This window comes from Cervus elaphus, chromosome 15 (assembly GCF_910594005.1).
Source record: "Cervus elaphus chromosome 15, mCerEla1.1, whole genome shotgun sequence".
In the NCBI taxonomy this organism is placed as follows: domain Eukaryota; kingdom Metazoa; phylum Chordata; class Mammalia; order Artiodactyla; family Cervidae; genus Cervus; species Cervus elaphus.
The window spans coordinates 83,554,888-83,580,814 of record NC_057829.1 but is presented as its reverse complement, the minus strand read 5'-3'; the positions used below and the strand labels follow the sequence as shown (position 1 = coordinate 83,580,814).

The following is a 25,927-nucleotide window of genomic DNA, read 5'->3' as shown; positions in this document are numbered from 1 at the left end:
CTGGCACGAGAGGCCGTGAGCCTGACGGTTATGAAAAGAGTCTGCTCAGGGCAAGCTCTGCTCTGACTGCTGGTTCAGTCAGTGCCCCCAGCAACCTCTTAAGGTGGAGAGAGGAGTTGTTTGTGTTTTATTGATTGAGAATCTGTGATTCAGTGAACACAAAGCGGAGCTGCAGTTCAGACCTAGGCTTGTTGCCTGTCTAATCGCCATGCCCCTCTGCCCATCCCCAGGGTGATGATGCAGGTGGGAGGAGGATGCTCGCAGAGTTGTGGGCAGCTCTAATGTGGTACCCACGTGTGGTAGCCATTGCTATTGACTGGGGCATCAGACTCGGCGAGGTTCTGTTGCCGTGCCGGAGAACTGCCTTGTCCTAGTGATCAGCCCCCTGCCTGACAGCATGTTACCCAGAACACGCAGGAAGTAATCAAATGTAGCAGAAGGTATAGGTGATGTAACAGGTAGGCTGAATGAACTACTTCTGTGTCTGGTCTCCCTCTCTGATGAGTCTCTTTGCATCCCGAACACCAGTGCTGACTGCCCAGTGCCCAGGTAGTGGGTTGTTCCATTTAATGAATGCCAGCCTACGCTGAGTGAATCACCGTGCCTTCACCTTGCAACCAGGGTTCTTTGTAATTAGCTCTCGAATGACACCAACTTTGCCCTGAAGTGGGTGCTCTGGAGTGATTAAGGGCTGGTGTTAGCTGTACCAGGGAGATACTGCTGTCGGGAACTGCCTCTCTTTGGGGCCCGTGAAACATTAGACGCGATTTAAAGTGATAGCAGTTCTTAGCTGGCTGCGTGGCCTCTGCCATCTGTTACTGTGATTAGGCTGGTGTGATTCACAGGTGCGGCCTGGGGCAGCTGAGATTAAGCAGCTGTGGCCGGCGTGGACAGAGGAATGCCACGGCCAGGGTAATTGGCAAAGCGGGGAAGGGGATGTTGCCATTAAAACAATTTTTTGCCACCTCGAGTGTCAAATGCCTGACCTGATTAATAGGGAAAATTGTAGAAGCACCGAATTCTTTGCATTTTCAGCCACCTGGAAACCACTCATGTGTCCAAATGGATTCCTTGGGTGCCTTCTGATTGTCTGGAAATGCCCCTGGGGTGTGTTTGAAAGTTCCCCTTTAGTGAAGTTAACAAACGATGCTTCAGTGACCCTGTGCTGACAGTGATATTTCTGAGCTTCTCCAAAAAGAGTTTTTTGGGGGTTGGTCCACATTAGTTGTCCATCATCTGACTTGAAAAATAGATGGCAGGTTACTCCGGTTGCTGATATTCTTGTTTATCTAATTCTGGCAGTGCACTCTTAAGAAGGCAAGCTTATCTGCCTGGTAGAGTTCTTTTTAGATTCTGTATGGAGTACAGAAAGCATGGTAGCCAAATATAATGGTAAAAATAACAGTCAAAAATTAAGGCAGGTTTGTTGCGTTTTGGCCATGAAACTGCTATGCATTAACCTCCGGGTCTGATTTGATTTTTATGGGAATGTTCTGCAGTGTTCAGGTATAGCTGAACTTCTACTTCTTCCTACGAGACCTAACTCAACAGTGGGCCCCTCTGTAGCTTTCCTTGTTTATACTGGCCGATTGAGTGGCTTTGAGTGTTTGCATGATATTGTACGTTGTACAACGTTTGGTATCACATTCAGTATCAGGTAGCATCTCGGACCTGCCTTTCGCCTTAGATTGCTTCTGAAGGGCAATGACTAGCCCAGATGTTGAATGAATATTTTGTGGTATCACCGTCCTCCCATAATCTCTTTTACGGATCCCGTTAAAAACAGAGCAGTGTTCAGGTTTGGTCTGTACATGAAGAGAACAACTCGGTGTTTCTCAAAGAGTATCCTTGGGAACCCTGATTCCGAATAATCCTCTGCCAAAAATCAGTTGTATTTTAAAATGAATTTGGAGAATATCTCATACTGTAACCCTTTCTCAAAGACTTATGGTGCCTATCAGCCTAATATAAGCTCTGAGAAGTTCTGTAGGAAAACATCTGTTTCTTTTTGTCCATTCCCAGGGTTTTCCAAACTGATTGACCATAAGACCCTTTTAAAAAATATAGCATCTATTAACATCCTGCTGCACGTGCTTTGAAAATCCCTCCAGTGAGCTGATTTGATTGATCTAACCCCCCCCACCCCCCACCCCCCGATTTTAAGTCAGGTCCTTCCATCACAGATGTGAAGGGCATTCTCCGGTCATATTTTAGCAGCTGACTTGCTGATGACGTCACGCTTTACCAGTGCTAGACGGTTCCCTGAACGGAACAATCTTGTGATGTCATTACAAGCCTGGCTGCCAGGAAATAATGCTGTTACATATGCCCTTTGGTGAAAGAGACTTTCTCTGGACAGAAAGTTGTAATTTCAAATGCTAATTTTTGAAATGCATCCAGGTTGAGGATTTTGAAAGGTTCAAGCTTTATCTTTCAGCTTAGAAAAGCATAACTTAACTAGTCCTTGCCTTCCCTAGGTACTCGGTATCTTAATGGGTTATCTGGCAGCAAATAAGTATACATGTCTGTCCGTTTTTTCAAGGTACTTTTATTACCTCCAGCTTGTGTTTAAGTGATTTTTGTCTCCGAAGAGCTTGAACATGATTGACAGAAGTTTCAGTTGGCTGCTTAACTAGAGGGAGTTGATAGTAAGACAGCTGTATCAAGTGGAGTGTGGTTCTAACTATTGAGTGAAGAGAGAGAAGATAATTTTCTATTTTTGTTTTATTCTCCTTGAGACCTGCAGCTGCCCATCTTCCATGCTAGGGAGAAAGGGTTTTTTTTTTTTTTTCTTGGAAGTAACGGGAAAATGAAGGTTCTTGGCCTGAGATTCTGAACTTGCATCGACAGACCTACTGATGGTAGGAGATCACGGTCACATTTGCTCTAATTGGGATTGTTCCTTGGTAGAGGTTGTCTCTAAGTTGGTAATGCTGGTTTCTTAGTTGTGTTGAAGTTTCCAGGAGTTGAAGAAAATGCATTTTTGAAAAAAACATGTAAGCTGCCTAAAGTTTTTGAAATGCCTTTTCAGTGAAACCTCATCACAAACTGGTTTGGGTGTTTTATCACAGAAGCCAGTGATGATATTCCATCTACTCAGCCAGGTTGAATATCTTTTCTTTCTCAGCCTTCCTCTGGTCCAACAGCGGTTGTCTCAGGCTGAAGGCAGAGCCTGGGGACCTCTGCGGGCAACTGGCCTCCCAGTAGGGGGTCATTTGCCTGGTTTGTTCTAAAGTGTGTCTTACTGAATGCCTCACTGATCAGCAAGTTGTCCTTTTAATGAAACTTCGCAAATAAAGCCCTCCTGCCCCCTACAGCCACACCTTCACTGACATCTTCATACTTTTGTCAGGTTTGTTTTCTCTTTCTCTATGCAAAACTGAAGTCAGATGAAGTGCAGTCTGTGGTGAGGATGGGGGAGAGCTCTCAGACACATACCCTTTCCCTCATCAAGGGTCAAAGCATTGAAATGTCCTGATTAGTGATATTTTTAAAGGCCCTAATTATAGACTTAAGACAGAGGCCTTAGTGGGGCTTTAGAGAGTTTGTGAGGCTTAATCTAGGAGCTGAAACAGGCTGTGTTTTTTTTTTTTTATTATTTTTACATCAATAAAAATACAGTTGGCAGTCATCAGTGGCCACAGCTCACATAAATCTTGAACTTTTGACTTAATTACCATGGGAGAGTTCAAAGGGCAGCATGGAGTGGTTGAAAGAGCACTGCCTAGGGAGTTGGAGACTTGGATCTAGCCTTGGCCCAGCCTCTGGCCGTGTGACCTTGATCAAATCACTTAACCTTTCTGAATGACATTGATCATACCAGCCGTTGGGCCAGATGGTCAGTGGGGTCTCTTTTGGTACAGTGGTAATATGAGTTCCTGTTTTTCCTTTAAACCCCCAGGCTGTATTCTCTCTGTTTGGTTAGAGAAAGAGAGAACACCGTAACCCTTAGATGTTAGAGTTGAGATGCATGAGGGTTTTTGTGGGAACAGGCTCGGCAGTCCATGTTTTCTCCTTAGGTTTAAGTCACTGGGTCAAAACAAAGCCTCTGATCCCACCATTTACTGACAGAATCAGTATCTGTGTAGGATATGGACAGATATCTGAAAAGAATGTTAGAACTGGGAAGGGCCTTATCAGAACTTTCAGTTCAATGCCCTCATTTTATAGCTCAGGCTTTTAACGATTGTCTGTCTGGTCTGTCCATCCATCTGTTTATCCATCCGTCCATTTATCCATCCATCCATTCAATAAACACTTGGGTGTCTGCTCCATCGTCTGAAGATGACTTAAGCTGTACCTCTCCAGGTGATCCCCTCTTCCTTATCATCAGACATTGAAAGGAATTTATTTCAGTATAGAAAGGCCCTGGGCATGGAGACATACACATAACTGAGAAAATGGTGGCCCAGCGAAGGAGTAGGGGATCTTTATTGGTGGGATGAAGGGGATTAAGAAAGGCTGTGTGGAGGGAACTTTGAGGGATGTTTTGGTGGGGTTATAAATCTGCTTCGCCAGACACGTGTTAAGAGGCTTCTGCTCTATTAAAATTGTACTTCCTCGGCATCGTTACTAACATACAATATCTGTTTCAGTGTAGAAGACGATAATGAGTAGGTAAGCCTTGAGGATGCGATTGTACTTATTTATTTCGGCTGGGTCTGACTGTCCCTTTAAGTTGGTCATTATTAGTTTTTAATGACTAAGAGAATGTGCTTTTGCTACATACTACATCAGAAGATTTGAGCATGTCAGAGCAGAAAGGGCCATACCTATGTCTAGGTCAACTTATTTACTTCTGATTTAAGTATGATCCATGTTTGTGTCATCAGGGGTTTGTGCCACAGTTCCCTCTCTATTAAATAGATCGCTAAGATCATACCAGGGAAGGTTTACAAAGTGGATGCCGTACACTTCTTTCAGGCAACATGATGTGGCCTTGGCCATCGATATTGAGCGCCTACTGAGTGCTCCAGTCGTCTCTCCCTTTGTAGGTCGTTAATTTGTTAAGTGAGTTCCTCCTGCAAATGGAAGTTGTTCATGCTTTCACAGCCTTGGGCTGGAAGAGGGCCTCCTTCGGTAGAGGAGCTTTTTCATGGGCCTGGTCCCTGTTTCTCACCAGCTGCGCTGTAGTTTATGGAGTGGGGGCCCTGGCATTTCCACGTGTCCACACTGCACACACAGCGGGAAGCACTGAAGACAGAGTTTGCAGAGGACACTGATGTTGGGAACACAGCGGAGCTGTTCCTGCTGTGTGATTATTTTTCTAGACCTTCCAGATTCTTCAAGTTTTGCAAAGCTAGTTTATTTCAGAAAGAGCCATTGTAAAAGATTAAAATAGCCCCTCCCCTCCAGCATCACACCTGTAATAAAATCTGTGAGCTGGACACCTTGAAGGAAAGCCTCGTCACAAAAGCACATCATGCCTGTATGATGTTATCACCCAGAGTGGGGTTGGATGGGGGTTGAGCATCGCTGCTACTCAGGGAACCTTGAAACCTTGGCCCTTTCTGTTGAGTCAAGCTTTACAGTTCCTCAGGGAGAGCAGATGTCATGAATTCAGGTTTCCAGTGATGGTCGTGTAGGCTATTGGCTTCTACTTTGTTGATTAGATTTCATGGTGCCCCACTCACCTGTGATCTCTGAGCCTTTAGAAGAGAAACACGGCCGTGTCTGTTTTGCAGAAGCAGGTTTTATAGGTGCAGTGTTGATGATTGAAATTTCACCCCAGGAAAGTGGCTACCTGCCAGAAATTCCAGCAAAATTCTTTCCCTCTTGTCCTTAGATCATTACTCCGGCGCCGAGTAAAAGGCCCTCATTGCCAGTGTGCTGTTGCCACAGGCTACAAGCATAGGTGCCCATGTGGTGTGGGTGATACCTGGGCAGGTTGCAGGCTCACCCACAGCTGAGCCCTACGAGAGAGGAACAGAGCAATTTTCCTAGTGCCTAAAGCCCAGTCTGCTTTTCAACCCAGGGAACACGGAAACCGTGCCTAATGGTACACAGCATGTATCTGTTGATTTCTTTTATATAAAAAAAAAAAAGAAAGAAAGGAAAGACATTCCATAGGATCAGGGCAGCTGTAATTGATGGTATCTGAAAGAGTGACTCCATTAATATTTAGCTAATTCATATGAATAGGCTATTGTGTTTACTTAAAGCGATGACATGAATTCAGGCACCTGACGGCGTGAGGTATGCCTTTCATTTAGGTCAGCTTTGTAAAAGTCTTTGTGTAGCGACAAAGCTCATTATTTATTTTGTGCTCTTAACGGTTTCTTTTTCAGTGGCTGTGGATGGACTTTGCCAAATAGAAGCTTTTCAAATGAAAGATGATTGAAATTGTTTCGGGATATGCCAGGCCCTGCGAGACCTGTGATAAATAGAAATTGAGTACTCCCTGGGGACCCCCTCCAAAGAATAGATGTGTTTATGGGCGTTTGACACCCCAAGTCAAGTGGCTACCAAGTTGCCTGCTCATTACAGATGCAACTGGATTCAGAGGCGAGAACGCGGCTCTGGTCCTTCTGCCCTGGCTCCCCTCCCACCCTCCACTGGCCCTTCTGTCTCTGGTACACAGACCGACAAGTTCTGCCTCACTTGGCTTTGCCTTAGCATCATGTCCATACCAGCCACACCTCCCCACCCCGCCACCCTCCACCTTGACACTTAGATAAGCTGATGGATGAAGAAGACACAGCATGTTCCTGTTAAGAAATCTTCACTCCACTTTTTATAGCAGGTTTCAAGAGCAAGGGCGAGGTAAAGAGGGGTGGGTGTTCTGAATGCAGTTGTTCCACTTCCTCTTTCTACCACGACAACCTGGCTGTTAAGTGGAGGGCATCAGTACCCTGCCAGGAATGTGCTGTGCCATCCACAGAACAGGAGAGGAAACTTCTAAGTCATACTGGAGACAAAGCCCCTTCCCCCCCACGCTGCCTCTGGTTTGTGGGGGGTGTGAACTGTTGCTCAGTCTAACCCTTGTAAGTGGTTATGGGTCCGTCTTCTAGAATTTCAGTGTTCTAGAATGTTCTTGGATGTTCCAGGCCCTGTTGATGGATGCTTTAGGCAGGGGGATACAGGGATTTTGATTACATATTTGCTGGGACAGAAACATGCATGTGAAGAGTTAAATCGCCATACAAGATATTGTCAGTGGAAATCCTGAGCAGTGATAAAAGGAGGCAGCATGCCTCCAGTTGAGGCTGTCTGTCTTGGATCTAATCCTGCATGTCAGAGAGGTTAAAGGTATGGATTCCAATGCTTTGAGAGTAGTTTGGGGAGACAGACAGTGGGCTCTAGAATCAAACTGCCTTGGCTCAAATCCTGGTTGCACCTCTTCCTGGCTCTGTGGCTTCGGGCAGGTTACGACTCCATGACTCAGTTTTCCCATCTGTAAACAGGGATTATAATTGAATTGTTGTCAGGATAAATGAATTAAATGTGTGAGAGCTTTTGGGGCCATGTCTGCAAGTAAAAGGGCTACCTAGATGGCTCAGTGGTAAAGAATCTGCCTGCCAATGCAGGAAACACAAGAAACTCAGGTTTGATTCCTTGGCTGGAAAGATCCCCTGGAGAAGGAAATGGAAACCCACTCCAGTATTCTTGCCTGGAAAATCCCATGGACAGAGGAGCCTGGCGGGCTACAGTCCATGGGGTCACAAAGAATCAGACATGACTGAGCGACTGAACATGCACACGTTGAGATGATAAGCTATACTATTGATCACCCTTTAAAGCGCCGGTGGATAAGTTGATGTGGCTTTTGAACACAATTTGTTTATGTGTATGTGTGATCATTTCACAGGTGCGGCGATCTAAAATAATATATTTTTTGGGGTGGGGAGAACTCAACTGTTCTTACTGTATGTATTGTCTGTCGCTTTGTGTCTAAAGTAGCATTTTAAAAACATTCATGAATTTATATTCTGGCAGTAAGTACAAGGGAAAGAAAAGTTCCCTGTTAATAAACTCTAAGCAGTCCATCTCCAGGGACCTTCTGGGAGGCCAGCTGGATCAGACTTCAGAAAATGTTTCTGTGGATAAATATTACCCGAAGTTTTGGAAGTGTCGGATTGTTCACATACGAACCTGTTAGGGGTTTATTGATGGAGATCAGTTGTCCATCTCTGTACATTATAATGTCGTTTTCCAAAACAGGAGCACCGTACTGGACCAACACAGAAAAGATGGAAAAACGGCTACATGCGGTCCCAGCAGCCAACACTGTCAAGTTCCGCTGTCCAGCTGGGGGGAATCCAACACCAACCATGAGGTGGCTGAAAAACGGGAAGGAATTTAAGCAGGAGCATCGCATTGGAGGCTATAAGGTAGAATGAAGCTTGTAAAATGCTTACATTTTTAAAAATACTTAATACCATTACTTAAATTTTTATTTCTTCATTTTTTAAGTAGTCAATAAAAGTTAGCAGGAAATAATAGAAGGAATATTCTCTTTTTTAAAAAAATCAGTAATTATCATAATTGATCATTACCACGTTTGATATTTTAAAAAAGTTACCCCAGACTTGCATGTGATTTTAAAGCATAATCCCCATTTGTGTTGTTCTTTATATGAAGAGAGTTTAATAAAAGAAGGGTCGAAAGTTGAGAGTCTGTTTTCTATATGTTTTATGGTCTGTAAAACTAAAATTGGAGCAGAATTTGAGAAGTACAGTTGCCCTGTTTGAGCAGGATTGTGTGAATAGTGGATGGACTTGGATGAGAGACTGGGGTATGAAATATTACTTATTAAGAGAGAATGCTTCTAAGATGACAGAGGCAATCTCCCTGTCCTCCATCCTCAAGGGTTCTGAAGAGCCCATTACAGGAGATGGTGAAATACAGTCTCATCACTCACTGGAGAGGCTGAAATGGACAACGTGTCCCCCAAGATGCCCCTTCAGGCCTTTGTTCATCCATTCATCAGACGTTGATCCAGTGCCCTTTGTGGCAGGCACCGTCCGAGGCTCTGGGCAAAACACAGCCTTTAGCTCATCGGGGTTCCTTGTCCAGCAGGAAGGCAGATAAATATCTGGCCATCAGGACACTGATATGGGTGAAATTAGAGGAGTGTATTGTCCTGTCGATGTTCAGTGGTGATGGCTTCTTTAGACACTAAGGTAAAGGCGATCAGGAAAGGATTCTGGACCAAGCTAGAAGGAAGATTGTCTCAGAAAGAGTGATACAGAATCTCCAGATCATTTAGCCGGGAAAGGGAGAGCTTTGTGAATTTAGTATGTGAGGAAGACTTCAGAAACTTTACTGTGAAATTCTTTGGTCCATTTGGAACATGAGTGGGTGCATCAGTTACCATTCCTGCGTAACCAATTACCCCGAGACCTGGTAGCTTTAACAACAACATTTATTCATTCACAGCTTCCATGGGCCAGGAATCCAGGTGTGGCTTTGCTGGGCTTCTGTCTCAAGGCTTCTCATGGGACTGTAATTACGGTTTCAGTTAGGGCTGGGATCTTATCTGAAGGATCAACAGGGAAGAATCTGCTTCCAGAGTCACTCATGTGGTTGTTGTCAGGGTTTAGTTCCTTGCAGGTTGTTGGACTAGGGCCTCAGTTCCTCACTGGCCGTGGGCTGGAGGCCACCCTTAGATCTTTGCCACGTGGGCCTCTCTGTAGGGCAGCTCACAGCATGGCAGCTGGCTTCCTGAGGGAGAATAGACAAGACGGAGGAGGGCATGAGGAAGACCGAGGTCACAGCCTCTGTAACCTAATCGTGGACGAGCCATTCTACCACTGATGGCTGTTTTCTGCATTAAGCAGGTCCCCAAGGGAGGTGATGACTGAGGTCATGAATATCAGGAGACATGAGCATCACGGGACCATTGGAGAAACCTGCGCAGTGGGTAACATGGAGTGTGCACAGCCAGGTCCTTAAGAATCACGTGGGAGAGGATTTCTTGGTGGGAGCAGGTGGTACCTAGGAGGACTCTCCCTGGTGCACCCCTCACCTGTGTTAACACACCAGCATCACTCTGGATGACGCTCGAGTCCCCGCGTCACCACTTCTGTGGTCAGGTAGGGCTTCTCTCCACCCAAAGAGCCCCGGAGCCCTTTCCTGGAATACCATGCCCAGTGACTCATCTCGAAAGGGGGTTAGTGTTTTCATCTCTAAGAGTTTATGGCTTTTAACACTGAAAGATGACTTTCTAGAAGCCAAAAGCCCAGAGGATAATTGGGAAAGCCTACGAGTGCATTTCTAAGTGTGTGTGTGGGCAGTTTATGTGTGAAGTGCATCAACTGGAAGGTGGATGCCTTTGAAGCTGTGGAGTGGACACACTCCATTTGTCCTCCACAACTTGCTCTTTGGGGGAAGCGGTAGCAGAAGGGTGGTTTGTCTCTTTGTTCTGTCCTTAGACGGGCACAGTGAGGTTGGAGTTGGCTTTTTTTTTTTTTTTAAAGGAATGAACAGATACAGATTTCATTAGGCAGTGCTGGTTGTAAAGAAAGGGTTAAACCACTAAAATTGGGCCCCTGGGCTTGTTCTTGGGCTTCCCAGCTGACACTAGTGGTAAAGACTTCAACTGCAATGCAGGAGACTCAGGTTCAATCCCTGGGTCGGGAAGATCTCCCGGAGGAGGGCCCAGTCCAGTATTCTTGCTTGGAGTATTCCATGGACAAAGGATGGGCTTTGTAACCTGGTGGGCTACAGTCCATGGGGTCACAAGGCATTGGACGTGACTTAGCGACTGACCACAGACACACACAGGCTTGTTCTTACCGCTAGACGTTCTCTGGAAATATAATGGATGCAGTTCCAATTATTATTAAAAAATTTTTTTTTTCTTTCAAAGCACTTATTAGATTTGTTACCATATCACTTCTGTTTTATGTTCTGGTTTTTTGGCTGCATATCATGTGGGATCATAGCTCCTCAACCAGGAATCGAACCTTCATCCCCTGCATTGGAAGGCGAAGTCTTAACCACTGGACCACCAGGGAATGGTGGTCCTCAATGATTTATTTAAATATAGCTTAAGTATCAGAAAGGTAGTCAAAATCCTGGTGGTTAGCTCATTTCCTTCCTGGGAGATACGAGTACAAAGGGTCGATGAGCCTCTAGAAATTCCTGCTCTCAAAATAAACAGGACCAACATCATTATTCTGCCTGAGGAGTTTTTTTGCAAGTCTGAATTAGTGATTATAAACATGCTGGAAGATTGAGGGTGCCTGATGAGGAAGCACTGCTTGATTTTCACCGGGTGCAGTTCAGTTTTGATTATTGATGACAACACCCCGCTAAATGAAGAGCAGCTATGTTCTAAAAGCAAAATGAGCAACCTTTAGCCTCTTCTCGTAGAGGCAGAGGTGACCCAAGTATTTTGGCTGTTTGATGTTGGCGTCATTTCTGGAGTGAAAGAGGAGTGGAATTTGAGTGTATGGGGATGAAAGTCTGAAATCTGTTCTGCTTTTCTACAAAAAGGGCAAAAGGGAGAGAGTACCACACCTTTGGGTTTCCCAGGTGTCTCAGTGGTAAAGAATCCATCTGCTAATGCAGGAGACCCAGGTTTGATCCTTGGGTCAGGAAGATTCCCTAGAGAAGGAAATCGCAACTGGCTCCAGTATTCTTGCCTGGGAAATCTCATGGACAGGGGAGCCTGGCAACAGGGCAACAGTTATTGGGGTCACAAAAGAATCGGACAAGACTTAGCGACTAAAACAACAACTACACCACCATCTTTGGAACGTGGGGTGCTGGCTGGCTCTGTTAAGGGTACATCTCTTGCCCGGATGGATTTTCTCCTTGGAGAAAGGGGCTGGGACAGTAGACTTTGGCCTCGGAGATTGCCCCATCATTGCAAGGGTAGTCAGCCTGGATTCACTAAGGGGTTTTCACAACAGTTGTGGCATTGGTCATGAGTTCTAGAAAATACTGGGCACTCTTAGAAATTCCATTGAGCTTCATGGGCTTCTGGGACTTGAAAAGACAGAGCTCTCTCATCTCTGGGAAAATGTAGTTCCCTAATGCCTAAGCCTTGCTAATGATATGTTAGACCCACCCCAGGTCTGCGGTCCCCAGGTTGTGAAGTCACTAAAGGTCACAGAGGCTGACCTTCCCCTGAGGACTGTTCCCACTGGTCTGAGCTCCAGACTCATGGGGCTGAACAGGGCAGAGTGGGGAGCAGGGTCATGATGGTGGTCTTTCCCTCTGATATTCTTTTTGTTACCTACATGCACTTGTAAAGAATTGCACCTCTGGAATTTCTCTGGCAGTCCATTGGCTAAGACTTCTCCTTCCAGTGCAGAGGGTGTGGGTTTGAATCCTGGTTGGGGAACTAAGATCCCACATACCTCATCTAAATGACCCCTCCTCTCATTCCCATCCATTAGTTCTTTTATTTAATGAAGAAGCGGAGTGTCAACTTTTCCAAGACGTCTTTTTCTAGAAATTGACTTGAAGTTTTCTGCAAACGAAATTGTGTTAACTTCTGTGATTTTTTTTCCCCCTCCTTCATAAATCTCATTCCATAAACCATGGCTGTTCACCAGTGGCTCAGCTGTCTGTCTCGCTCTTTCCAGCTGTTGATGGGTCGGGTGCTTTGGCCCTGGGCTACTGTGTTATGCCTATGTGCCCACTGAAGGGAAAAGGAGCACAAAAAACCAAAGCGAAGTCAAAGAAAATTATGAAACAGGACAGAAAGCTCATTTTAATTAAAATAGTGAAACTCCTTGGTATTCTGTGCTTCAGTCTTATTTATCAAAGAACTCATGCTGAGCCATTCTTAGGTGATTAAGAGTCAGATTATTGTTTTTCTTAGTATGTGGGCAAAGGCTGGTTGGATGTTATTAATTTATTTATAATGACCAAGCATGACTTGTAACAAAACCATATCTCCCTAACTGTGCTGATGCCTGGGCCTTTTCAACATCAGTTAAAAAGTTGGCTAGGCTCTGTACTTCACCTGTCCTTAAGATGGGAAATTGGGATAGAAAATCTCCCATGTTTGATCCTTTCCAGCCCTAAAACTTGTGATTTAGTAGCATAGCCATGATGTAGCATCAGGCATTTTTCATGTTAAATAACTGCACAAATTTTTAAAAATGAGATTGCTTTTTAAAAAATATGTAATTAATTAATTTGGCTGAGCTGGGCTTCGTTGTGGCACATGGGATCTTTGTTGCGGCATGTGAGATGTAGTTCCCCGACCAGATATCGAATACCTGGACCCCCTGCCTTGGGAGCGTGGAGTCTTAGCCACTGGACCACCAGGGAAGTCCCAGGAGATTGCTTTTAAGGCTAGATATTTAGTAGGGCTCTGGACAGTTTTCACAATTAAAAGTAGAAAAATGAGAAGATGGCTGAGATTAATAGGCCATCTCCATTCCTAATTCATTCCTAGGTAATGATTTAGGCATAGAGGAGAAAAACATTCTCAAAAACCATCTTTCAAGCCACCAACTGCATAAGACCCACGGAGAGACCATGGGGTAAATCTCTCCCTCAACATGACCATGGAATTGGCACAAGAGTCCATGGCATCCAAGAGGTTAGAATTTCCACAGAACCACTTGGCAGAGAGAAGCATTGTACAGCATAGACTGTTAGTTTCCAAGTATATTTCAGGTCCAAGAAAAGACAACTAAAAAAAAAAATCATTTTCTTAGAATCATAACTGAGCTGGTTGTTTCGATGGGTAGATTAGATTTACATTTTCTAGGTTATTAAATGTTATGCTTAACCCCAAAGTATGTTTATTTGGAAAAGTCACGACTAATGTGACTTTGTAATATATTTATATACTTTGTTGAACTTTTTTTTCAAATAAGACGTTTCTGCTTTCATCTCAGATCAGGCCGTCTGTGATGAGAAGCAGGTGTAGTTGGTATCTGCTGGCATGTGTGGTCTGTTCACTTGTGTCTTGACTGTTCTGGGTGCCTCTTGTGTGCGTCGTACTCTGGCCCAAAGAGGTGAGCTCTTCTGCCCCTTTTACAGATGAGGCTTGTCACATGGCTCCTAGATGGCAGAGCTGCCATTTGGATCCAGGCAATTTTTGCTCCAAAGTTCATGCTCTTATTAAACTGCTTTTTTCAAACATGGTTCCATGTTTTGTTAAAAAAAATAAAATAAAAAATAAAAACCACTGTTACGATAAATGAAAAACAGAGATGGTAATAACTTCCCTGGAGCACATAAATACCAGATGAATCAAGGCATACTGTTGAGAGCAAAGCCGTGGGTCGGGGGTGCTTGGGGGATGATATGATGCTGTTCTTCCAGTTTCCATGACCTGGGAGATTTTTTTTTTTTTTTTGGTGCGTGTGTGGTAAAACTTGTCATTTCTTTTCCATAACTTTTTCATCCCTTAGAATAGAAACTCTGTATCCATTAAGTATTAATTCCCTGTTCCTCCTTTCCCCAGGCCCTGGTAACTTCTCATCTATTTTCTATTTTTGAATTCGCCTGTCTAGGTATCTCATATAAGTGAAATCATAGGAAATTTGTCCTTTCCTGTCTGGTTTATTTCACTTCATGTGTTCAAGGTTCATCCATGTTGTAGCATGAATCATAACTTCATTCTTTTACGAGGATGGCTGGATAATATTCCATTATATGGATAAGACCACGTTTTGTTTATTCATTCATCTGTTAATGGGCACTTGGGTTATTTCCACCTTTTGGCCTCTGTTGATGCTGCTGCTGTGAACATCAGGGTACTAGTGTCTGTTCGAGCCCTTGCTTTGGATTCCTTTGGGTGTACACCTGGGAATGGAATGGCTGGGTCATATGGTGATTCTGTGTTTAGCTTTTTAAGGAGGGCCTTGAAATTTTTAGAGTTAAGTTCAAAAGGCAGTGGATACCCCATTGGCAGTCTGGCCCCAGAGCACCTTTCTGGGCATTTTTAGGGAATAGACGTCTAAGAGAACAGGCTTGCATTTTATATTCCCTTCCTGTCTCCTCCGAAGAGATCCATTGCTTGCTGAGTAGAGGGAAGAGTTTCTGCCACAGGTCCTAGAAGATCAGCCCTCGCCCAGCCCTGTTCTCTGGACACCACCTGAAAAGCAAACTTGGTGTTTAAGCATTAAACAGGTGTTTGCTTCCACGTCTGCCCAGTGACAGGCAGCAGTACGTGTCCCAGCCCTCGGCACAGGTAAGCTCAGTTCGTATATACACATCCCAGAGAGATGATTTGAAATACCCCAGGAACCAGCTGAAAATGGGAGTCTGGCAGGGGATAGTAGGATTTTGTGCATCCTAATGACAGCTGGCCTCTGTTGAATTACAGTTCATGGGGCACCTTATGACGGCCAGAGTTAAAAGGGAGGGCTGTCCTTCTCTATAATTTGAACCCATTTGAACCCTGATACTGGTGGAAGGAAGTTGTGAGAATATTTACCATCATATGGACACTACATTCCTTGACTTGGCACAGAGTTCAACTTTCCGTCCAGCTTCTGGGTGTTTATTCTGCTTGTTATTGAACACCTGGGTATTTAGAAATGTCCAGAGGTTTTTGCAATGTGAAGGCAAACATCCAGGTGACAACTGGTTCTTTGACCTTTCACCCAGGTTTTTGGTCTCTGACCAACTCAATGGACATTCCTGGTTGTCAGCTGCAGGCTAGGGGTTTAACAGGCAACTCGGAGGCTTTAGGTAACCGAGGAATTTCGGGGGAAAAAACAAACAAACCTGTCTGGGCCACCTTTTTTCTTTGCATGACAGGGTATGGAATGTTTGTGAGTCTAGTTTTTGGATGGCAAGTCAGAGAGTGTAGGCTGTTAGCTTAGTCGACTTGGTTCCAGTATTGCAATGTTATTTTTAAAAGTCTTTAGTGAACATTAGCTTTGAAACCCCACGCTCTCTCCTTTTGTTCCTTGGCAGATGAAAAATACTGATGAATTCCACAAAGATTTAGCCACAGGCAGGAATGAAAAGAAGGAATTGTGCATGTACTGGTTGATGCAGGATTTCGATTCTCCTGGGCTCTTGAGGTCGGTCTGCAAGAGAGCTACACATGCAGTGAATCTGCCGCAGAGCAACTCCTCACCTAGAGTTTTCGTTCACATCTTCTGTTGTCTGCATGGGGGATTTATGTTTAAATTTTAAAAGTGAGAATGCGGGAAGTGTAAACACTTTTAATTCCATTACTTTAATTATATTATGTATATATTATACATTGCTAACAATTTAGTATATTTTCTTCCTGATTTTACCTTGCATGTAAGTCATGCTCACAGATTCAGGCCTATATGCACCTAGAAGGGTGTGTGTGGTATGTGTGTGTGTATTTTTTACAAAAGGGAATCATAAATAGACATTTGCATTCAGGCTACTTGTTTTCATTCATCAATAACTATTAATGATATTTTACCAGCACTGGACAGAAGAATGCTTCATATTTTTTAGTGACTGTATGCTAGTCTTCTGGAATAAACTACTCATTCTGAATGAGCCTGCTCCTCATGGGTTCCAAGTTTTTTTTTTTTTTTTTGTTACAAGCTGTGCTTGAAGCAATGATCTTGTTCATGTGCTTTAGAGTAATTCTGCTCTTTTTTGTGTAGACAAGGTTTCTAGAAGTGGAATTAAGTAAGTCCTCCCCAAAAATGTCTGTTTTAATAGGTATGAGTAAATTATTTTACAGAAATATTTTTCTCAACTTCCATTCCTATTATGAGTCTGTTTCCCTCCACCCTCACCAAGTATTCAATGACACTGATCTTTCTAATTTTTGTTAATCAACTGGTGAGTAACCGTGTCTCATCATTGTTTTAATTTGCATTTCCCTGCTCCTTAATGAGGTTAACATCTTTTCATATGTTTATTAGATGTTCACATTCCTCTTCTGGGAATGCAAAGATGGTTTATGTGCATTTGACCTAATTGGCAGAAACGCTGGAGCATTCAAAACCTGGGGAATTGAGAAAAACATGTTGAAGATAACATCTTATACATTTTTGTAGTTTCTTTAGGTTTACCCAGATTCTTGGTATGGAAATGGTGTGTTTCATGGCCTTTTAGCTAAGATCAAGTTTAATACGGTGGCTTCCCTGGTGGCTCAGTGGTACAGAATCTGCCTGCCAATATGGGAGATGCAGGTTTGATCTCTGGGTTGAGAAGATCCCCTGGAGGAGGAAATGGTAGCCTGCTCCAGTGTTCTTGCCTGAAAAATTCCTTGGACAGAGAAGCCTGGTGGGTTACTGTCCCTGGGGTTGCAGAGAGTCGGACATGACTAAGTGACTGAGGATATTGTTTAAAAAACACAGAAACCTTTCCGCCTCTTCCCTATTTTTGTAGAGTTACTGTTTATAGTCTCTTGGCTTGTCATTAAGCAGCTAATAGTTAATGGTAGGATGTCCTCTACAAAAGTGTCAAATTGTCTCCATGTTGGTGGTTTCCAAGGGCATCCATTTAGAAAATGCCACAGCTCATAAAATTTGGGATTGGTGGCAAGTCAAGGAATCAAATATTGGAGCCATGGTGTAAGAAAATAAATATTAGCAGCGTCGTATGGGGTAATATTGATTGAGTACCAAGGTCTCTGAAAGGGCAGAAACACCCTGTTTGGTAAATGTGTTTCTCATTGTGAAAGCTTTTATAAATGTTAACTTATTAACGTTATTGTCATGCATCTCTAGGAAGTAAATATCCACGGGAGAACATGCCCTTGTAGAGGGATCTTACGTGTACTGCCATAGCCCCGACGAAAGATTGCGGCTGACCATATGCCCAGGGGTTTAAAAAAAAAAAGAAAAAGGCGGTGGCCTGCCAAGCTGCATATGCCAAGATTTAACCTCTGGGCTGAGGCAGACCATGCCCTCTGCACAGTCCAGGTTCAGCTCCATTTGGAATCCACTCTGTGCCAAATCTGGGTTCAGGCACAAGAAAGACATTGACAGTTTGGACGGGGTCCAGAGACAGGCACTAGCCATGATTAAGGGCTTAGGCCCATGACATTTGAGCGGGGGCTCAAAGAACTGAATATTTACAGCAGGGCTAAACGCTGGATTACGTGGCTTGGTGACGTCAGGGCCTGAGTTACCCTCCACGTGACCGGTTCCTCAGAGGCCAGGCGAGTCCCATTCCTGATATTCCTGAGAGTTGGGGGAGAGGGAGGGTCTCACTGTGGGCTCATCTGGCCTAAGTTAAATCAAGCACTTTCCATGCGCGGAGCCTGTAGCCTCAGGGGAGTCCCTGAGGCCCAGGATTTCAGTAGAGCATTCTCCTCGCACTGGAAATTTTAGCATCCACATCTTGTCCTCTTTCTGAGCATCCATTTAATACATACTTCAAAGAAGGTGCTTATCCCTCCTAAGAGGAGACATAGCCTCTTGTTCTGGGTCTCCCAAAAGCCTGTGGTCCAGCCAAGGGCAGAAAATGTATCTTCTCCCAACACAAAGAATGGACTGTCTCCTGTCTCTATTGTGGCTCTGATGCCTGCAAGTTCATTTACTGCCAGACTTCTTGCCTGTGACGGTGAGACCAGCGCCCCCTCACCAGCTCTAGGACCTTAGCCCTCCATGGTTGTACACGGGGAGTCGTCTTCAGGCAGTAGCTGAAACAAAGTGACTGCTCAGAACTCAGTCTTGATGCAGGGCTTGTAGTCTGTTAAGAAGTAGAGTCCAGCGTTCGCCCCATGATGCTTCCTAAGACTGTTAGTGATGACCAGCCATCCTGGTTTTGGGCTCAGCATCGGTCACTGCACTCTGCAGCGGTGGCTTGTGCTGAACTGACAGGCTGACATGAAGAGGGTTGTACTACAGCGTGTTCGGCTAATCTCTTACCTCTGTTGGCTCTGCTTTTCGAAGTGGACAGCTGCTCTGCCCTCCTGTTTTGTATAATGGGGCGTTCACGAGATGATTTTCTTTCTTCTCTAATTTAGTTCCTTGAATCACTCATGTGCTTGCAGAGGCTCTGCTGGTATTATCGGTTTTTATGTGATTAAGGCAGAAAACACTTGCCGTGCTCAGGGAATCATTCAGAAGGTCAGTTGGAATTCCTGAAACGATAGTTAACATGAGTAGGCCCCGGCTTTTTATTTTTTCTTTCTACTTCTCCAGAATGCCTTGTCCAAAATGCCTTTAAAGAAGGATATGGATTTGGAGAGAACTGTTAAAGCTGTGAGCCTGAATGATGCAATCTGCATTTTGTTCTAAATATGGGGGGGAGAATCATAGTTGCTTGAAAACCTGAGTCTATTGAAATGTTTTAAAAGCAAAGTGGGGATGTTAGAATCTAGCCTGTTTGCATCTTGACAGAACTAGGGTAAGAATCACAGTAACTTATTTTCTCACTTGCTACCTATCTTTGAAAAGTCTCAAGGATTTTGTAAGCAGATGGATACACACCTTAAGTTGCCTAAGGATTCATTGCTCCCATATTTGGAATTCTGAGTATATATCTCAGGGACATGTAGCATCTTATCCAGTGATGAGGCAGGGCGCAGATCTAAGTATCCAGCTGAAACTTTTGATGTCCCAATAGCATCTAAGGGCCACATGGAAAGTGCTGGGAGGCCTTCAAACCAGAAGGCTCCAGGAACAGAAACAGTAGCTACCTCGTGGGTTCCTTGGAGGAGTTAAGGTTAAACTTGCTGAGGTTGAAAGGAGTGCTCAGGGAAATATTGGGTTACCATAAAGTTCGTTCGGGTTTTCCTGTGACAGCTTTCGGAGTGAACGTTTTGGCCAGCCTAATACCTGGTATCCAGTGTGTGTTCACATCCCTGGCATTGGCTCTGTGTGGGTCCTTGGTGCCATAGTCTCAGGGTTCCCAGTGGATGACCAGTCTGAGGCTTACCTGCCCAGGAACACTGACACCTGGGGGCTAGTGATGTGTCCCCTGGCCACTTGGCAGCTTCTAGAGAAGCCCTCAAGCCCACGACATGACCGACCTCCTCCACACGCTCTTGTATCTGAACATGTCAGTGCGGGCTTGCCAGACGTTCACTGTGATGATACCTATGGATTTCCTTTGTCACCAGTCTGAGTCCTTATTAGGAGGAAACTTCAGAATTCAGATGATTCTTCTTTACCTTCCTTGTCTCTCTCAACTTCTTCTCAAATCACGAAAGCACAGCACCCGGTATTCTGTACTAAACATGTCCAGTAACCGCCTTTCCTCTTTGCAGGTACGAAACCAGCATTGGAGCCTTATTATGGAAAGCGTGGTCCCATCTGACAAAGGAAATTACACCTGCGTGGTGGAGAACGATTACGGGTCCATCAATCATACGTACCACCTCGACGTTGTTGGTGAGTTTACCTCTCCCCGAGTGCCAGCCGTGTGCCATCCTGCAGCAGCTTGACTCATTTGAAGTTGGGAAAGTGAGCCTTGTTTCTCCCTGTGCTTTCAGGAGAGTTGGTTTGTTTTCACTCTTTCTAAATACAGGCTGTCATTTGAGAAGGATGCTTCTGTCATCTGACAGTGTTCTGTTTCTGATTAGCTGAGTTACATGTGTTTATCGTGGTCCCCTCGGCTCCCAAGCATCCTCCTGTGTGATGTGGGTGTGATATGAGATGCGCTGATGTTCTGGAAGCTGAGATTTCTCTGGAAAAAACACTAGCGTGTGTAGGGAATGGGTCTAGTTAGGCCGTGGGGGAACATTGTTTTTGAAAGAAGGTCAACTGTATAATGTTGGCTGAAGAGTAGAGGAAAACGTATTATAATGACTGAGCTTATAGCTGGTTGGACGAAGGTTAATATCAAGGAGCCATTCAGTTCCATCAGAAGAGAGTCATTAGACACCACAAATTCAACATCCATTCCTAGAACCTATTTCTTCTGTGAAAAGAGAACTGTTTTGATGGACTGATGAATACTTGAAATGCTTGGAGAAATAAGCTATTTTCATGAAATATCTTAAGACCACATAGCTTGTTGTCCTAGAAACTCAAATTTCTTCTCAAGCCTGGTCTATTATGATGGGTTTTGTTGTCACTGATGAAGAAAGGGTGTTTTGCTGTGTTGTTAGAGGATTGATAAACTTACCCCAAGGACGTGTCTTGCTTTGCGATGGTGGGTCGAGGTCTTTTCTTTGTAGAAGCCATCTTTTCTTGTTGCCATCTACCCTGTCTCTCAAAGTGGCCACCTGTCCCTGAGTCCTTGCTGTGGGTTACCTAATCGGTTTGCACGTCTCCATATGCCAGGTTGCTCCTGCTAAGGTCTCAGCTCAAAGCTCACCTTGCTTCAGTTTGCCTTGATCTGACCCTTTGTAACCCCACAAACTCATGCCCACCCACTGTGTATCCATAAACAAAGGCCTTCCTCCATCATTTCCTGGGCATGAGACCCTAGTTTTATTTTCCATGTGGGCATTCATTTCTTCTCCTTCAATAAAACATAAACTCCTTGAGGAGAGAGACCCCACAGATAAATATATATATTTTTAAATATTTTGGCCACACTTTATATATGGCATGCAGGATCTTGGTTCCCTGATCAGGGATCGAACCCACACCCCCTGCTTTGGCAGTGTGGAGTCTTAACCAAGGGACCACCAGGGAAATTCCACCCCCGACCACCCATAGATATTTGAATTGCCCAAAGAGCCATTAAGAAACCTTGCAAAAGTTTGATTAACCAAATTACATAGATTTGGTTACTTAAAGTTTTAGGTTAATTGAAAATTAAATAGAAAACCATTTTAATTTTCTAGCAGGTTAAATTAAATTCTTAAGAAGCTCTGCTTTAGAAAGTATGATACAGTCTTTTTAAAATTTCCATTTGTGAGTATTCAGTGGGGGAAAAAGTAACATTTTATTATTCAGAATCCTTAATGTGAAATTTGAAAGGATTTTGTATAATGTGAATTCTATAGATATTCATAAAAGCCTGAGTTTTATACTCTCTTTTCTTACAAAGATATTTGTGGAATGTTTCTTAGTGGGAATCACCATGTACAGATATTTTACCAAAGAAACAGAAAGAGAAGTAACACTCAAATATGAGAAGAAAGTAGTTAGCATTTATCTTGGCATTGACGTACCATGAGTCTGTTGATCAAAGAACATACCACTTGTATTTCACTTTGGGTCTGATGCATCCTGAGTTTGACATGTGAGTGTTTCTATTTCAGGAAAGAAAGGTTTGGGGCTAAAAGTTCTAAATACTTAATTTTGAAAATAAGTAATTTATTATGGGAATAAAATCATCATGCTATAGCAGTCTTTGGGGATCCTGGCTTTGCAGAGGTCTACAAATTGTTCATTAAGATTGGTTGGGGCCATTCCAGGAATTAGGAGTCATATCTCGGCCACTTCAGCCACGGGGCTCTTGCTTATATAGTAGGTTTTAGGTTGAGTTGTTATGTAAAACATTCAAAAGCCCCTCACCCCACCTCCCCTTTCAGCTTTCTGGCAGCTCATCTCTGTGAAGCCCTGAAATCTCTCTTAGCATTTAGGGTTGGATTTGAATTGGGCTGCTGAATAATGGAATTGTGCTGTCTAATGTTAATCCCCTGGCAATCAGTCTTGTTGAAAAGAGCGTATGATTCAGTGGTGTAATGTGGAGAGAGCGTAGAGTGTATGGAGTAATGCAGAGAAAGGCCTGATTATGTCACAAATTTGGGAGCTCGCCCAGCTAAACGTGGGCCAATAATGACACAATGCTGGTTGGGAATATCCATGAAAGCTCAACCCCAATAATTTTCCAAGCCTTGAACCTTCTTTATAAATAGAAGCCAAAAGTCAGTGGAGTCTAAGACATTTTCAGGAAAGATGGAGGTGTGAAATACTCTCATTTTTGCTCAAAAACCCTAGTAATTGCTCTGAGAAGTGGTAATAAAGTAAGGATTGAGTCAGCTGAAGGGTCTCAGGCAGACTTACAGGGCTGGCAGACAATCATTCTGAACATCTCGGCAAGTGGAAACAAAAAGGATTCAGGCACAAACACTGAATTTCTGGTGGCCCGCAGGTCCAAGATTAATATACCGCTGCTTCGTAGCAGCCTCTCAGCTACATCTCTGTTTCACAGAAGTTCAGAGATTCTTTCCCAGAGAAAGTGAAGTCCTGTCCTAGTGCACGTTCTCTGAGGTTTTATTTTTGTTGCTATGAGACATAGGCTTTCAGTTTAGATATGACGATGCATCTAACCGGGTGAGATCTTTTTATTGAAATTCTCCCTTGGAAAGGCATTCCCATAAGCACTTTCATGTAGAAGCCGTGTAATTTAAGTGACATTCTTGTGTTCTGGAATTAAACAGCAAGCCATTGTTGTGTGTGAGGGAGATGCTTTGGTTTTTGGGAGCCCTTTTAAGAACCTCGCTTGATCCTCATTAAAATTGACACCATTACTTTTCAGCCATTTACTTGCAAGAGAAAATTAGTGTGAAGCTCCACGTCTCGGTAACTGTGCTGATAATAAAACGGGCTCTCTTTAAAAGGCCTGGCTCCGGGAGGTGGCAAGTAGCCACCGTTCATTGCGAATGAGGCTGAAATGCTGGGTCCTGCCCGGGGCCCTGCCACCAAGAAAGAAGCTGCAACCTGGGAAAAGTCATTTAACTTTTGGTCTCACTCTCCTCATGTCTGAGAGTGAAGGTGCTGAGACCCACTGACTTTAGATAAACGCAGCCTGGTGGTGTGAGTGTAGCGGGTCTGTCTACCCACATACTGGGGACCGAGCGACCTGGGACAAGTGATTTAGCTGCTCTGAGCTCAGAGGTGACGCCTACCTCATCCCTGTGTTGGGTTATCAGTTTTCTGGGGGCTGCTCTAACACATCATAGCCTGGATGGCTTATGTATATAAGGTACATGTGTGCATGATCTGTCCTGTCCAGTCAGACTATTTGTGACCCCATGGACTGGAGCCTGCCAGGCTCCTCTGTCCATGGGATTTTCCAGGCAAGAACACTGGCCTGGGTTGCCATTTCCTCCTTCAGGGGATCTTCCTCACCCAGAGATCAAGCTCTGATACTTAAGTTGTATTTAAATAAATCACTGAGGGACTTCCCTGGCGATCCAGTGGTTAAGACTTCACCTTCCAATGCAGGGCATGAACATGTGGTCCCTGGTTGGGGAACTAAGATCTCACATGCCTTGCAGCTAAAAAACCAAAACATAAAACAACAGAAGCAATGTTGTAACAAATTCAATGAATGCTTTGAAAGAATTTTAAAAAAAGCTTAATAAATAATTGGAACTGTATCCATTATATTTTCAGAGACTGTTTGGTGGTTAGAACAAGCCTGTGTGCGTGGTCAGTCACTCAGTCATGTCTGACTCTGTGTGACCCCATCGACTGTAGCCCACCAGGCTCCTCTGTCCGTGGGATTCTCCAGGCAAGAACACTGGAGGGGGTCACCATGCCTTCTCCCAGGGGATCTTCCCGACACAGGGATTGAACCTGTGTCTCCTGCATTGGCAGGTGGATTCTTTACCACTGAGCTACCTGGGAAGCCCCCAGATGGCTTAAAACAATAGGAGTTTATTCTCTGTCCGCAGGGTTGGTTCCTTGTGGAGACTCCGAGGGTGAGTTCGCTCATGCCTCTGTCCCAGCTTCTGGTGGCTGTGGCAGTCCTTGGCTTGTGGAGACATCACTCCATTTCCGGCTCTGTCTTCCCGTGGGCTTCCTCTCTGGGTTTTCTCAAATCTCCTGCATTTTCTCTCTTAAGGACGCCAGTCAATGCATTTGGGGCTCATCTTCAATCCATGGTGATCTCTTGAGATCCTTAACTTAATCACAAAGACCTTATTTCCAAATAACATCACATTCACAGGTTCCTGGAGTTAAGGTGTGGGCTTATCTTTTCTGGGGCCACAGTTCAACCCAGTTTGGTGGTTTGAGAAATTTGTTGGTCTAAAAGATGAAAACACCCAGTGGGTACCTAGGTAACTAGCAACAAATGCTGCTTTCTTTTTTGCCAAACTGGAAACTCCTTTGAGAATCAGAAGACACCCTAAATGGCTTTTATTGAGTCAATCAGAAGTCTTATTGAACAAACTGGATGGCATGATGGAACTGGCCAATGGCTGGCGGTCACTTATCCTGCTGAGGTGTCCACCTTTGGTTAAAGGTGTTGTTGAGGCTGCCCCAGGAATAAGATAGTTGCTTGAGCTTGCAGAAGAAGGTTGTAGCGTTTTGAGAGCTTTGAGTTCATTGAATTGGTCTCATTACTTCCACTTCCACCTCTCACCCCATTTTACAGTCGGGAAAATCCGAGTTCCAGGTGGGTGCCAAGATCTCAAAGGAACTCCAGAGCTGGGTCTTCTCAAATCCTAGATTAATGCTGCCGGCACCCTCATTGATGTCTCTGTTTCAGGATTACTGTGGTGTAGACCAGCAGCTGCTGCAGCCAGGCTCGAGAAAGGTGAACCCCATGTTCAGCTCTTTGTTGCCAAAACCCCCAAAAAGTGAGAGAGAGGGGGAGCAAGGGAAGTATTCAGAAGACCAGTTGCTCCTTCTTACTCATAAAGACCCTTTCTTTGGCTTTGATTTATGAGCTTTGTGTCCTTTTGCTGTCTAGTTTTGCGTTCCCAGAGACCAGCGGGTAACTTGGGAGCTTTGCACCTGGCCTTGGGTATTTGGTGGGGGGGGTTGGTAATGTGTAGCCGTGTTAGTCTCTCTGGCATGTTTGACTCTTTGCAACCCATGGACTGTAGTCCCCCAGGCTCCTCTGTCCATGGAATTTCTGGGCAAGAATACTGGAGTGGGTTGCCATTCCCTTCTCCAGGGGATCTTCCTGGCCCAGGGATCAAACCCAGGTCTCCTGCAGATTCTTTGCTGTCTGAGCCACCAGAGAAAGCCCACAGGCAGCTGAGTCCAGAGGAACAAGTCCTCTGGATTTGCGGAGGCCAGCCGTGCCTCCTGTGAATTGGCTTCCCAGAGATTCGTCCTCCCGGGGCAGTAAGCAGCAGACAGTGTCTCGGTGGATGTTTGGGAGCCATTCAGGGGCCAGGTGTCCCTTCTGGCTGTGAGGGAATCACTCAGTCCCCTTCACTAGTCCCGATGTGCTCAGCGGACGATGGTGCTGTCCACTG

The 25,927-nt window shown here is 44.5% G+C and overlaps 1 protein-coding gene across 17 annotated transcripts in view; it reads left to right on the top strand.

Annotated features, from left to right (window-relative positions):
• Positions 1 to 25,927, top strand: part of FGFR2 (fibroblast growth factor receptor 2) — a 105,506-nt gene that overhangs the window by 30,772 nt on the left and 48,807 nt on the right. For all 17 annotated transcript variants that reach the window (XM_043926223.1, XM_043926222.1, XM_043926221.1 and 14 more), the window contains 2 exons: positions 8,161 to 8,330; positions 20,081 to 20,204. In XM_043926223.1, the coding sequence (XP_043782158.1) occupies positions 8,161 to 8,330; positions 20,081 to 20,204 (294 nt within the window). The remainder of the gene's footprint in view (positions 1 to 8,160; positions 8,331 to 20,080; positions 20,205 to 25,927) is intronic.